The 14,931-nt window shown below is 43.7% G+C and overlaps 1 protein-coding gene across 3 annotated transcripts in view; it reads right to left on the reverse strand.

Moving 5' to 3' along the window:
* Positions 1 to 14,931, reverse strand: part of LOC139550399 (capping protein, Arp2/3 and myosin-I linker protein 3-like) — a 61,211-nt gene that overhangs the window by 9,805 nt on the left and 36,475 nt on the right. For all 3 annotated transcript variants that reach the window (XM_071361277.1, XM_071361278.1, XM_071361276.1), the window contains exons 12-25: positions 14,124 to 14,210; positions 9,652 to 9,761; positions 9,486 to 9,563; positions 8,741 to 8,817; positions 5,583 to 5,687; positions 5,093 to 5,162; positions 4,920 to 5,001; positions 4,720 to 4,816; positions 4,573 to 4,627; positions 1,652 to 1,824; positions 1,261 to 1,329; positions 777 to 870; positions 492 to 590; positions 278 to 397 (exon numbers count right to left, since the gene is read on the reverse strand). In XM_071361277.1, the coding sequence (XP_071217378.1) occupies positions 278 to 397; positions 492 to 590; positions 777 to 870; positions 1,261 to 1,329; positions 1,652 to 1,824; positions 4,573 to 4,627; positions 4,720 to 4,816; positions 4,920 to 5,001; positions 5,093 to 5,162; positions 5,583 to 5,687; positions 8,741 to 8,817; positions 9,486 to 9,563; positions 9,652 to 9,761; positions 14,124 to 14,210 (1,316 nt within the window). The remainder of the gene's footprint in view (positions 1 to 277; positions 398 to 491; positions 591 to 776; positions 871 to 1,260; positions 1,330 to 1,651; positions 1,825 to 4,572; positions 4,628 to 4,719; positions 4,817 to 4,919; positions 5,002 to 5,092; positions 5,163 to 5,582; positions 5,688 to 8,740; positions 8,818 to 9,485; positions 9,564 to 9,651; positions 9,762 to 14,123; positions 14,211 to 14,931) is intronic.

Below are 14,931 nucleotides of genomic sequence, written 5' to 3' on the forward strand. Positions count from 1 at the left end.
ACACACACAGTATAGCTGAGAGGGAGAGAGAGGAGCTTAGAATATATAAACACACACACACAGTATAGCTGAGAGGGAGAGAGAGGAGCTTAGAATATATAAACACACACACAGTATAGCTGAGAGGGAGGGAGAAGAGCTTAGAATATATAAACACACACACACAGTATAGCTGAGAGGGAGAGAGAGGAGCTTAGAATATATAAACACACACACACACAGTATAGCTGAGAGGGACAGAAGGAGTGGTTTAGAATATACACTAACACACACTTACCGCACGGGAGTTTCTGGCCTCCTTCAGGACCTGTCTGGCAGCCTGCAGCTCCTTTCCTTCTTCTGAGCCTCGGAGAACACACACCTGCTGGTGTACGCGTACACACAGCCGCTCCATCACCTGACACACACGCATACACACTGCCGTCAGTCTGTGGAGTTTTGACTTAAAGACTGTCTTCTCGTAAAAATCACAGTGCACACAGTATTCATACCTGTTCAGCAGTGCTGGTGACCAGGCCCTGGTGTAGACGCAGAGCCTGTTTCTGAGAGAACCTCTGGGTCTGGTTGTTCCTCAGCAGAGCATGCTGGATCTGACAGATGGAGGGAGGGTATGTGATGTAAGAAGAGTGAAAGAGAGATGGTTTTACAAAGTAAACTGAACAGAGGAGAAATAAGTACATATGAGAGATGGATATGAGACATAAGCTGTTGAAAACAGTCATGATATCAAGGTGTGATTAAGTCATGGTGTGATATCACACCCCCAGGTAACCCACCTTGGTCAGTGCTTGGTCAATCTTCTCAGGTGCGCTTCGGTATGCCTGTGTGACATCACTGAGGGGGATTGGCATGTACTGCAGGGTGAAGTTACTGTAAAGAGAGAGTGAGAAAGGGATAAAAGAAGAATCATTAAAAATCCATAACTTTGATATGAATAATTACAGCTACCTTGCCTTTAACTAGTACAGAATGGAAAGGCTTGAGGCAGTAGCGGATAGTGTTGTAATATATTAGCCTCTTTATGTGAATCCTTGTCACTAGAACTCACACAGGCAGCCCTACCGCACAAACAGGTCAGAGTGCTGATGAAATGCTGTGCAATGACAAACACTTGACTGCAAAGCAAGCTCAAAGATACGTCTGTCTATGGACTTTAATGAGAGTCTCTCGTGTTCAAGTTTGTTTGAGTGAGTGGGAGAAAGAGGGTCTGTGTGTGTGTGTGTGTGTGTGTGTGTGTGTGTGTGTGTGTGTGTGTCTCACTGTTCCAGGCCCCGAGCCACATCTTGGAATCCTGTAGCCGTGGTGTTATTGCGATCCCACGTCACACTCCTTAGAAGGATCAAATGGGAGGAAGAAAAAAAAGAAAGATATAAATGGAGACAGAAATAGATCAATAATTGACTTCATAACTACGTCTACAGCTCACATACATGACACCTGTCAAATTACAAATTCAGAATTGCAAAACATGAATAACCTTACAAGTGCTAATAAGTTGCAATGTGTTCACTACAGAGTGTACTGCAAAGCCGTAACACAAACCGCCTCAATACATTGTCACTGCATTACCTACAGCATAGCAACTGTATAATGAGCCCCCCCCCCCCCCCCCAAATCCGCTTCTCCCATCCCCTCCCTCATTCTCTCTTACCTGAGTGTAGTGTTGATTTGCAGGGCTTTGCTGAGCATCTTAGCCCCCGCATCCTCCAGGCTGTTCCCACTCAGATCCACCTTGCGTAGGCAAGCATTGCTTCCCAGAGCATTCACCATCACCGTGCCCCGAGAGCGCAGGCGCGAGTCAGCCAGAGAAAGGGACTGCAGGGCCTGAGGAAAGAAGGGGGCGGTGGGGTTTAGGGTCATGAAACAGTGTGTATGAAGGGCGGTGGGGTTTAGGGTCATGAAATAGTGTGTATGAAGGGCGGTGGGGTTTAGGGTCATGAAATAGTGTGTATGAAGGGCGGTGGGGTTTAGGGTCATGAAACAGTGTGTATGAAGGGCGGTGGGGTTTAGGGTCATGAAATAGTGTGTATGAAGGGCGGTGGGGTTTAGGGTCATGAAACAGTGTGTATGAAGGGCGGTGGGGTTTAGGGTCATGAAACAGTGTGTATGAAGGGCGGTGGGGTTTAGGGTCATGAAATAGTGTGTATGAAGGGCGGTGGGGTTTAGGGTCATGAAACAGTGTGTATGAAGGGCGGTGGGGTTTAGGGTCATGAAACAGTGTGTATGAAGGGCGGTGGGGTTTAGGGTCATGAAATAGTGTGTATGAAGGGCGGTGGGGTTTAGGGTCATGAAATAGTGTGTATGAAGGGCGGTGGGGTTTAGGGTCATGAAACAGTGTGTATGAAGGGCGGTGGGGTTTAGGGTCATGAAATAGTGTGTATGAAGGGCGGTGGCGGGTTGAATAAAGAGAAAACAATACATAAAAAACCATGAATATATAATTATTGTGCAATACAGTGCATTCAGAAAGTATTCAGACCCCTTGACTTTTTCCACATTTTGTTACGTTACAGCCTTATTCTAAAATTGAATACATTGATTTCCTCATCAATCTACACACAATACCCCATAATGACAAAGCGAAAACAGGTTTTTAGAAATTTCTGCAAATATATATATAAAAAATAAAAACTTTATTTAAATAAATATTCAGACCCTATTGAGCTCAGGTGCATCCTGTTTCCATTGATCATCCTTGAGATGTTTATACAACTTGATTGGAGTCCACCTGTGGTAAATTCAATTGATTCAGGAAAGGCACACTACCTGTCTATATAAGATCCCACAGTTGACAGTGCATGTCAGAGCAAAAACCAAGCGATGAGGTCAAAGGAATTCTCTGTAGAGCTCCGAGACAGGATTGTGTTGAGGCACAGATCTGGGGAAGGGTACCAAATCATTTCTGCAGCATTGAAGGTCCCCAAGAACACAGTGGCCTCCATCGTTCTTAAATGGAAGAAGTTTGGAACCACCAAGACTCTTCCTAGAGCTGGCCGCCTGGCCAAACTGAGCAATTGTGGGAGAAGGGCCTTGGTCAGTTAGGTGACCAAAAACCTGATGGTCACTCTGACAGAGCTCCAGAGTTCCTCCGTGGAGATGAGAGAACCTTCCAGAAGGACAACCATCTCTGCAGCACTCCACCAATCTGGCCTTTATGGTAGAGTGGCCAGACGGAAGCCACTCCTCAGTAAAAGGCACAACAGCCAAAAGGCCCATAAAGATTAAGACCATGAAAAACAAGATTCTCTGGTCTGATGAAACCAAGATTGAACTATTTGGCCTGAATGCCAAGCGTCACATCTGGAGGAAACATGTTCTGTGTGCTTAAGGTCGTTGCCCTGTTGGAAGGTGAGCCTTGGCCCCAGTCTGATGTCCTGAGCGCTCTGGAATAGGTTTTCATCAAGGATTTCTCTGCACTTTGCACCTTTCATCTTTCCCTCGATCCTGACTAGTCTTCCAGTCCCTGCCGCTGAAAACATCCCCACAGCATGCTGCCACTTTAATCAGCACAATAGTTTTCAGCTGTGCTAACATAATTGCAAAAGGGTTTTCTAATGATCAATTAGCCTTTTAAAATGAAAAAACTTGGATTAGCTAACACAACGTGCCATTGGAACACAGGAGTGATGGTTGCTGATAATGGGCCTCTGTACGCCTATGTAGATATTCCATAAAGAATCTGCCGTTTCCAGCTACAATACTCATTTACAACATTAACAATGTCTACACTGTATTTCTGATCAAAAATATGAATGAAACATGTAAAGTGTTGGTCCCATGTTGGTCCTACCTCTTTAAAGGTATCTGTGACCAACAGGTGCATATCTGTATTGCCAGTCATGTGAAATCCATAGATTAGGGCCTAATACATTTATTTCAATTGACTGATTTCCTTATATGAACTGTAACTCAGTTAAATATTTGAAATTGTTACATGTTGTGTTTATATTTTTGTTTGGTCTATTTAAATTCCGGACTCTGACATTACTCGTCCTGATATTTCTTAATTCCTTTATTTTTATTTTGGGGATTTGTGTGTATTGTTTTGTATTCTTACAGTAGGTATTACTGCACTGTTGGAGCTAGAAACACAAGCATTTCACTGCACCTGCGATAACATCTGCTAAATATGTGTATGCGACCAATAAAATTTGATTTGATCTAAAAAGGCCTGTAAAAAAAAGAAAATCACTCCTCCATCTCTGACCGTACAGCGTATGTTTTATATTTGCGGGCTAAGGTCGGATGCAGGCCTTAGATTCTCACTTTATCACATATAGTCGGGTGGTTGCGGATGGGTTATTGGCAATTGCAGGCGGATAAACAAACAGCTGACTGGCGCATCACTAGTGTGTGTGTGTCTGAGTGCTGTATGTTCATGTTATTTTTGTGAGTTATCAGCATCAACAGCAGTAAATAATGGTGTCAGTTCATTATCATACTAGGGTATGGCAGTGTGGGTGAGAAGGTTAAACATGTGAGTACATAAATATACCTGTATCGTACGTGTATGAGTGTGTAGGAGAGTTTGTGTGTCTCAGTGTGTGTGTTCAAATGCATTATACAACTCACACACTCTTCATCTTGCACTAGCTGAACTAGTTTCTGCAGAATGTCATGTAGTACCCTGCAGACAAAGAATTGGCAGTGTAAGACAAAACATCCATCGTCCCAGGGTGTGTTTCTGAGTGCCTGTGGTGAATGGATTACTGTCCCTACCTGCCCTTGATGTTGAAGTTCTTGCCCAGCAGCAGGTGTTTGAGGGAGGGGTGTCTGGAGAAGGCTGGGATGACACCCAGCAGGTCACCATCCAACCCTGAGATCAAAGACAGAAACACAGAATAATCCATTTTAACTGCCATATGTTAGCCCTGAAAAGGCCCATAAGACTGTTGCATGCGTATGGGTCACTCTCTCACCGTTGTCTGATATGTCCAAAGTTCCGATGCAGGCCACTCTAGGAAACAGCTCCTGGAGCACCCCGGCACCTGCAGACCTCAGCTGAGAGAGGAAAGGGGAGAGAGAGAAGACTAAATCAAATGGAGAGACAGGAAGGCAAGGTAATTCAGACTGTAGCAGACGGGCACTTCACCTCACAGCCGCTGATGTCCAAGTGTAAATCAGTGATGTGAGGATTGGAAGACAGGCCCAGGAAGAGAGCTCTGAAAAATGGAAGAAGGGAGAGAGAAGCGGTCAAGAAACGTCAATGCATAGCAAACTAATTTCATTTTTTCCCCTTAATTGCTGTGACTAATTTTTCATACATTTTCCTCAAATGAAACCACGTGGCTTTTCTATTCACACACAGTGGTTCTGCAGCAGTCTTAAAGGCTTTTGGAGAAAAGGAGCTTAGAGATTACTAAAACTACTTTGCCACTACTTTGCCAGTACGTGCTTAAAGGGAAAAATGCAAGAGGTGTGGTAAAAAAAAAACACACCTTCACTTGATAGGAAGTTTAGATTTACCAACAAACATGATAAGGAATTCATGTAGGGTAGGTAAATAAATGATAGACTGAGTTAGCTGGTCTTGAGTGAGTCCGTCATTTTGGCAGTTGGCCAGAGCGGAGTCCCTATCTCACCTCAGGGTGTCCAGAGGAAGCTTCATAGAAGACAGGTTGACGTGTGTGAGACTGAAGGCTGAGCTGAAGAACTGCCTGAAGACAGGAAGAGTCTCCCTCACTTTCCTAAAAGATAAAGAGACAGGGAGAGAGGTAGGGGGGGAAGAGAGAGAACAAATGAGAGAGAGAAAGAAGTCAGAAGAATAGATATTAAGGCTAGGTCACCATTATTGCACAGTCAACTGCAGTAAATGGCTGGCCTTCAAATAACTACTAAACTCAGCAAAAAAGGAAACGTCCTCTCACTGTCAACTGTATTTATTTTCAGCAAACTTAATGTGTAAATATTTGTATGAACAAAAGATTCAACAACTGAGACATAAACTGAACAAGTTCCACGGACATGTGACTAACAGAAATGGAATAATGTTTGCCTGAACAAGGGTGGGGGGGGTCAAAATCAAAAGTAACAGTCAGTATCTGGTGTGGCCACCAGCTGCATTAAGTACTGCAGTGCATCTCCTCCTCATGGACTGCACCAGATTTGCCAGTTCTTGCTGTGAGATGTTACCCCACTCTTCCACCAAGGCACATGCAAGTTCCCGGACATTTCTGGGGGAAATATCCCTAGCCCTTAACCTCAGATCCAACAGGTCCCAGACGTGCTCAATGGGATTGAGATCCGGGCTCTTTGCTGGCCATGGCAGAACACTGACATTCCTGTCTTGCAGGAAATCACGCACAGAACGAGCAGTATGGCTGGTGGCATTGTCATGCTGGAGGGTCATGTCAGGATGAGCCTGCAGAAAGGGTACCACATGAGGGAGGAGGATGTCTTCCCTTTAACGCACAGCGTTGAGATTGCCTGCAATGACAACAAGCTCAGTCCGATGATGCTGTGACACACCGCCCCAGACCATGACGGACCCTCCAAATCGATCTCGCTCCAGAGTACAGGCCTCGGTGTAACGCTCATTCCTTCAACGATAAACATGAATCCGACCATCACCCCAGGTGAGACAAATCCGCGACTCGTCAGTGAAGAGCAATTTTTGCCAGTCCTGTCTGGTCCAGCGACTGTGGGTTTGTGCCCATAGGCGACGTTGTTGCCGGTGATGTCTGGTGAGGACCTGCCTTACAACAGGCCTACAAGCCCTCAGTCCAACCTCTCTCAGCCTATTGCGGACAGTCTGAGCACTGATGGAGAGATTGTGCGTTCCTGGTGTACCTCTGGCAGTTGTTGCCATCCTGTACCTGTCCCGCTGGTGTGATGTTCGAATGTACCGAACCTGTGCAGGTGTTGTTACACATGGTCTGCCACTGCGAGGACGATCAGCTGTCCGTCCTGTCTCCCTGTAGCGCTGTCTTAGGCGTCTCACAGTACGGACATTGCAATATATTGCCCACATCTGCAGTCCTCAGGCCTCCTTGCAGCATGCCTAAGGCACGTTCACGCAGATGAGCAGGGCATCTTTCTTTTGGTGTTTTTCAGAGTCAGTAGAAAGGCCTCTTTAGTGTTCTAAGTTTTCATAACCATGACTTTAATTGCCTACTGTGTGTAAGCGGTAAGTGTCTTAACGACCGTTCCACAGGTGCATGTTCATAAATTATTTATGGTTCATTGAAAAAGCATGGGAAACAGTGTTTAAACCCTTTACAATGAAAATCTGTGAAGTTATTTGGATTTTTACGAATTATCTTTGAAAGACAGGGTCCTGAAAAAGGGACGTTTCTTTTTTTGCTGAGTTTATAATATCAGAGAATGTGAACAACACGAAACAGTTTAACTTACAAAAATAGTTTTGTATCAAACCATCTGCTAACACAACTAGGCGTGAAATCTTTTCCTTGTGGACCCAGACACACACTTCAGCGGCCCATATGTGGTTGGCTATCTGCTATCTGCCATAGCAGATAACAGAAGCATCCAGGCATTTAATTGTAATATAGGGGACGGTATGTTCCTAAATTGTAGAACGCATAACTAACACCCATTTTAGCCTGACCATTCAAATAATTAAACACAGAAGAAGTGGAGAGAGGCAGAAAGATAAAGAAAGAGATAGCAGACAAGGGGTTTATGGGGGCTCATGCCAGAGCATGACATTATGATAACAGGTCTGTGTTCCCAACATGTGCTATCCGACCTATGGGCTCATCAGCATAAATCCTGTAAGACGGGGCTGCAGGCAAAAGAGACTTGGGCTGGCTTTAGTCACATAGAGATGAGCAACAGATACACACAGCACAGAAGGGCCAGGGTAAACACCGCACACTGTTACAGTCAATGCTCTGGAGGAAAGAAAGACAGAGAGACAGAGAGAGAAAGAGAGAGAGAGGATAGCGCTGGCTGTTAATATTCATGAGTTTTCCCTCTTATCAGCTCAAACAGATTTATGTCCCGTGTCATGTGGCGCGATCAGAGCTCAGGCAGAACCACCACGGCTCTAGTGACTGCTGCCACACATACAGCTGATTACCATGACCTAGTGAAGGACAGACACACAGAAAGGGAGGGAGGGAGCGGAGAGCGAGTGAGAAAACAATCAAGAGAGATGCAATAGAGAAAGAGAGGCATGAGAGGGATGGAGAAAGAGAGGATAGAGAGGGATGGTGAGATATAGATGTATATTAATAGTAGAAAGAGAGAGAGAGAGATAAATAGTAGAGAGAAAAGAGCTGGAGCGAGGGAGGTGAGTGGGTGAGTGAGAAAATGGTGGCGCGAGAGCCTGGGGATTTGAACAATAATTCCCTTCTAAAATTAGTCTCATTTTTCAGAAACTTTTCCATAATGGAGTCCATAATGGGGTTGCTGCTCTGCCAGTCCTGAGGGAGGCCAGGTGAGAGATGGATCTGCTGCTCCAGATTATTCTGATCCAAACTAGTTAAACACTGGCTCAGAGACAGAATAGATAGATGAGGGGGCAACTTGTACAGTTGTACACATTTCTATCTAATTCGGTCTAGGTGGTAGGTACAGGGGTAAATGCCCATCTGTGATAGAATGTCTTGTGCTGACTCCTTGGAGTCCATGTAGACTGGAATGTCTACATGGACACTTTCCACAGGGATGATAAGCTGTCATGTAGGCTTACTGGTGTTTGCCCCTCAGGGATAAATAAAGATAAGTGAATAGAATTGGATTAAGGTCCATTCAAAGGGATAGACAGACACCTCACCTGTGAGAGAAGCAGTTCTTGGAGAGATTCAGGTAAGAGAGATCAGCACAACATCCCCTCAACAGAGCACCAAATAACTGTTATGGAGAGAAACCAATACATTAGTAATCATTATGTTTAACAACAAATACATACAAATATCAATCATGAAAATAAGCTTTGCAGTTTCATGGTCATTTTCCTAAGAGTCAAGATTACAATCTGTTAGCAAAAATGCAAATGTTCTCACAAATCTATTAACAATAAAATAAAATTACAATTTCAAAAAGTCCACCAGACTCTCGACAGGGGAGATTACATTGGAGAAAACAAGATATGAAACCAATAACATCGTCACGATAACTCATCCATAAAGAGAGTGTTCTCCTTTCATCCCAAAAAGACACCAGCGGAAGAGGAGTGAGTTGGGAACAAGTAATGACAGAACAGAAGCTTTCTGTCTCAGAATACATTCATATTCTATACAAAATTCATGCTCAACATTAGAGGTAAATTCTTCCTGTTTTTAGGGCAGAATGTTCCTCCCAAAGTTATACAGATGAAATGTCATGCTCATACATTTGTAAACTACAGAACTGTTATATAGCCCAATTAGCGCATCCACACCTCCACTTCAATTACTACAAAGTCCACTTCATTATGCGTGTTAGTTAGACTATCCTGATCATAGACCAGACAGTGTATGTTAAGCGTCTTTAACTGTATGATCAAAGCATGAAGCAGTCAGAGTGGAGACACTACTAACCGAGTCCACAGTGCAGTCGGTCCCAGAGAGGTCCAGATGAAACAGGCAATTAGTCTGGGCTAGGAACAGGTACATGTTCTGGAGAGTGATAAACAGAGAGACAGTCAGTGTGTTTGTGTATGTTGCATGCCTGTACTGTACATGTGGAGTTTATGTGTGGTCTCACCGTAGCATCCTCCCCAGACAGAATCCCAGGGTTTTTACTCAGGTCCAGGTGAAGCAGAGAGTTGGTGTAGTCATCACTGGAGCAGAGGGCCTGTGAGAGAGACACCACACCTGAGAGAGAGACAAATTAATTAATTAAGAAATAGTCTGTTGACATAGAGAAAATACGGTAACTGCAGCAGGGGAGGGAAAGAGTCACTAATCACATAAAACCCTCCATCTGAAACCAAAATCATCACTATTAACCAGACAACTATCAGAGCCATCCACTAATCACATAAAACCCTCCATCTGAAACCAAAATCAGCACTATTAACCAGACAACTATCAGAGCCATCCACTAATCACATAAAACCCTCATCTGAAACCAAAACACAAATATGTGGATATAATCGGCCCATTACATTAGAGCAGCAAATTAAAATCTATTTTTAAATCTCTTCATTGCAGAAAATACAGTTTCTTCTTAATAAGAGAAACAAAATAGTAAGAGCAGGTTTAGTAAGCAAGTGAACTCAATACATCCTAATTTGGCCAAAATGAGGGCAGACATGCAGGGCAAGACTTTGTACTTTCATGTTGGCTTTGAAGCCTGGAACGAAAGTCTACAGTTAGAGCAATGAAGCAAAGACTGTTAGTAACTTAGCCCTGTGCTCTACCAAACTGTTAGTAACCTAGCCCTGTGCTCTACCAAACTGTTAGTAACCTAGCCCTGTGCTCTACAAAACTGTTATTAACTTGCCCTGTGCTCCACCAAACTGTTAGTAATTTAGCCCTGTGTTCTACCAAACTGTTAGTAACTTAGCCCTGTGCTCTACCAAACTGTTAGTAACTTGCCCTGTGTTCTACCAAACTGTTAGTAACTTGCCCTGTGCTCTACCAAACTGTTAGTAACTTGCCCTGTGTTCTACCAAACTGTTAGTAACTTGCCCTGTGCTCTACCAAACTGTTAGTAACCTAGCCCTGTGCTCTATCAAACTGTTAGTAACCTAGCCCTGTGTTCTACCAAACTGTTAGTAACTTGCCCTGTGCTCTACCAAACTGTTAGTAACTTGCCCTGTGCTCCACCAAACTGTTAGTAACTTGCCCTGTGCTCCACCAAACTGTTAGTAACGTGCCCTGTGCTCTACCAAACTGTTAGTAACCTAGCCCTGTGCTCTACCAAACTGTTAGTAACTTGCCCTGTGCTCCACCAAACTGTTAGTAACTTGCCCTGTGCTCTACCAAACTGTTAGTAACTTGCCCTGTTCTCTACCAAATGGTTAGTAACTTGCCCTGTGTTCTATCAAACTGTTAGTAATTTAGCCCTGTGTTCTATCAAACTGCTAGTAATTTAGCCCTGTGCTCTACCAAACGGTTAGTAACTTGCCCTGTGTTCTATCAAACTGCTAGTAACTTAGCCCTGTGCTCTACCAAACTGTTAGTAACTTGCCCTGTGCTCTACCAAACTGTTAGTAACTTGCCCTGTGTTTTACCAAACTGTTAGTAACTTGCCCTGTGCTCTACCAAACTGTTAGTAACTTGCCCTGTGTTTTACCAAACTGTTAGTAACTTGCCCTGTGCTCTACCAAACTGTTATTAACTTGCCCTGTGCTCCACCAAACTGTTAGTAACGTGCCCTGTGCTCTACCAAACTGTTAGTAACCTAGCCCTGTGCTCTACCAAACTGTTAGTAACCTAGCCCTGTGCTCTACCAAACTGTTAGTAACTTGCCCTGTGCTCCACCAAACTGTTAGTAACTTGCCCTGTGCTCTACCAAACTGTTAGTAACTTGCCCTGTTCTCTACCAAATGGTTAGTAACTTGCCCTGTGTTCTATCAAACTGTTAGTAATTTAGCCCTGTGTTCTATCAAACTGCTAGTAATTTAGCCCTGTGCTCTACCAAACGGTTAGTAACTTGCCCTGTGTTCTATCAAACTGCTAGTAACTTAGCCCTGTGCTCTACCAAACTGTTAGTAACTTGCCCTGTGCTCTACCAAACTATTAGTAACTTGCCCTGTGTTTTACCAAACTGTTAGTAACTTGCCCTGTGCTCTACCAAACTGTTAGTAACCTAGCCCTGTGCTCTACCAAACTGTTAGTAACCTAGCCCTGTGCTCTACCAAACTGTTAGTAACTTGCCCTGTGTTGTACCAAACTGTTAGTAACTTGCCCTGTGTTCTATCAAACTGCTAGTAACTTGCCCTGTGCTCCACCAAACTGTTAGTAACTTGCCCTGTGTTCTATTAAACTGCTAGTAACTTGCCCTGTGCTCCACCAAACTGTTAGTAACTTGCCCTGTGTTCTATTAAACTGCTAGTAACTTGCCCTGTGCTCTACCAAACTGTTAGTAACTTGCCCTGTGTTCTACCAAACTGTTAGTAACTTGCCCTGTGCTCCACCAAACTGTTAGTAACTTGCCCCGTGTTCTACCAAACTGTTAGTAACTTGCCCTGTGCTCTACCAAACTGTTAGTAACTTGCCCTGTTCTCTACCAAACTGTTAGTAACTTGCCCTGTGCTCTACCAAACTGTTAGTAACTTGCCCTGTGTTCTACCAAACTGTTAGTAACTTGCCCTGTTCTCTACCAAACTGTTAGTAACTTGCCCTGTGCTCTACCAAACTGTTAGTAACCTAGCCCTGTTCTCTACCAAACTGTTAGTAACTTGCCCTGTGCTCCACCAAACTGTTAGTAACTTGCCCTGTGTTCTACCAAACTGTTAGTAACTTGCCCTGTGCTCTACCAAACTGTTAGTAACTTGCCCTGTGCTCTACCAAACTGTTAGTAATTTAGCCCTGTGCTCTACCAAACTGTTAGTAACTTGCCCTGTGCTCTACCAAACTGTTAGTAACTTTCCCTGTTCTCTACCAAACTGTTAGTAACTTGCCCTGTTCTCTACCAAACTGTTAGTAACTTGCCCTGTTCTCTACCAAACTGTTAGTAACTTGCCCTGTTCTCTACCAAACTGTTAGTAACTTGCCCTGTGTTCTACCAAACTGTTAGTAACTTGCGCTGTGCTCTACCAAACTGTTAGTAATTTAGCCCTGTGTTCTACCAAACTTTTAGTAACCTATCCCTGTGCTCCACCAAACTGTTAGTAATTTGCCCTGTGCTCTACCAAACTGTTAGTAACTTAGCCCTGTGTTCTACCAAACTGTTAGTAACTTAGCTCTGTGTTCTACCAAACTGTTAGTAATGAACCACATACAGTGGCAGAACTAACTCTGCTCTACCAAACTACTGCCACCATATAGTAGATTATGTTAATCCCTAATTCGCCTAGAATAAAGAGGAAATTAGCAGACAGCAGACAGGCATGTTGCATTGTGCTGTACTCAGAGGCAATCCTTCTTCTGTAAATCTATCTAGTTTCAATGTTTATTTGTCACGTGCACAGTGTAAAATAGTACAGTGAAATGTTTTCTTGCAAACTCTTTCCCAACAATGCAGTATTCACTATCAAGGTGAGTAAATATATAAACTCAGCAAAAAAAGAAATGTCCCTTTGTCAGGACCCTGTCTTTCATAGATAATGAGCGGGATCGATTTGGAGGTGGAGGGTCCGTCAGGGTCTGGGGCGGTGTGTCACAGCATCATCAGACTGAGCTTGTTGTCATTGCAGGCAATCTCAACGCTGTGCGTTACAGGGAAGACATCCTCCTCCCTCATGTGGTACCCTTCTTGCAGGCTCATTCTGACATGACCCTCCAGCATTACAATGCCACCAGCCACACTGCTCATTCTGTGCGTGATTTCCTGCAAGACAGTAATGTCAGTGTTCTGCCATGGCCAGCAAAGTGCCTGGATCTCAATCCCATTGAGCACGTCTGGGATCTGTCGGATCGTAAGGTGAGGGCTAGGGCCATTCCCCCCAGAAATGTCCGGGAACTTGCATGTGCCTTGGTGGAAGAGTGAGGTAACATCTCACAGCAAGAACTGGCAAATTTGGTGCAGTCCATGAGGAGGAGATGCACTGCAGTACTTAATGCAGCTGGTGGCCACACCAGATACGGACTACTTTTGATTTTGACCCCCCTTTGTTCAGGGACACATTATTCAATTTATACTGTTACTTTTGATTTTGACCCCCCTTTGTTCAGGGACACATTATTCAATTTATTTTAGTCACATGTCTGTGGAACTTGTTCAGTTTATGTCTCAGTTGTTGAATCTTGTTATGTTCATACAAATATTTACACAAGTTTGCTGAAAATAAATGCGGTTGACAGTGAGAGGACGTTTCTTTTTTTGCTGAGTTTATATATAAATAGATTTGAATCATAAATGTGACAAACATAAGAGAACATAAACCATAGGACCCTGTATGGCTCAAGAGTCCCATGTGTTTTTTTTTCTCTCCTGAAAACCCCTCGGAACCTCATGACCTCATATAGGGCATATGAGGTCATGAGGTTCCGAGAGCAGTGGAGCGGTGACCACCACACGGGGGCACTGTGGCCCAGGGGACAGAGAGGACAGAGGGATGAACACACCCTTAGAGGAGAGGGACGTCTTGGAGAGGTTGAGCAGACGAAGGCCTTTGTTGAGGCGACACACCAGTTGGATGAGGTTTGACACTCCTGGAGAGAAACGCATATGGGAGTAAGTTGTCAGAGTGAAAGAAACACACACACACACACACACAGAGATCAGAGAAAATACACACCCTTGACAACACCATACACTACCGGTCAAAAGTTTTATAACACCTACTCATTCAAGGGTTTTTCTTTATTTTTACTTTTTTCTACATTGTAGAATAATTGTGAAGACATCAAAACTATGAAATAACACATATGGAATCATGTAGTAACCAAACAATTGTAAAACAAATCGAAATATATTTTAGATTTGAGATTCTTCAAATAGCCACCCTTTGCCTTGATGACAGCTTTGCACACTCTTGGCATTCTCTCAACCAGCTTCATGAGGCAGTCACCTTGAATGCATTTCAATGAACAGGTGTGCCTTGTTAAAAGTTAATTTGTGGAATTTCTGTCCTTCTTAATGCGTTTGAGCCAATCAGTTGTGTTGGGACAAGGTAGGGGAGTATACAGAAGACAGACCTATTTTGTTAAAGACCAAGTCCATATTTTGACAAGAACAGCTCAAATAAGCAAAGAGAAATGACAGTTCATCATTACTTTAAGACATGAAGGTCAGTCAGTCCGAAAAATTTCAAGAATTTTGAAAGTTTCTTCAAGTGCAGTCTCAAAAACCATCAAGCGCTATGATGAAACTGGCTCTCATGAGGACCGCCACAGAAATGGAAGACGCAGAGTTACCTCTGCTGGAGAGGAT

This window comes from Salvelinus alpinus, chromosome 23, assembly GCF_045679555.1.
Source record: "Salvelinus alpinus chromosome 23, SLU_Salpinus.1, whole genome shotgun sequence".
Taxonomy (NCBI): Eukaryota; Metazoa; Chordata; class Actinopteri; order Salmoniformes; family Salmonidae; genus Salvelinus; species Salvelinus alpinus.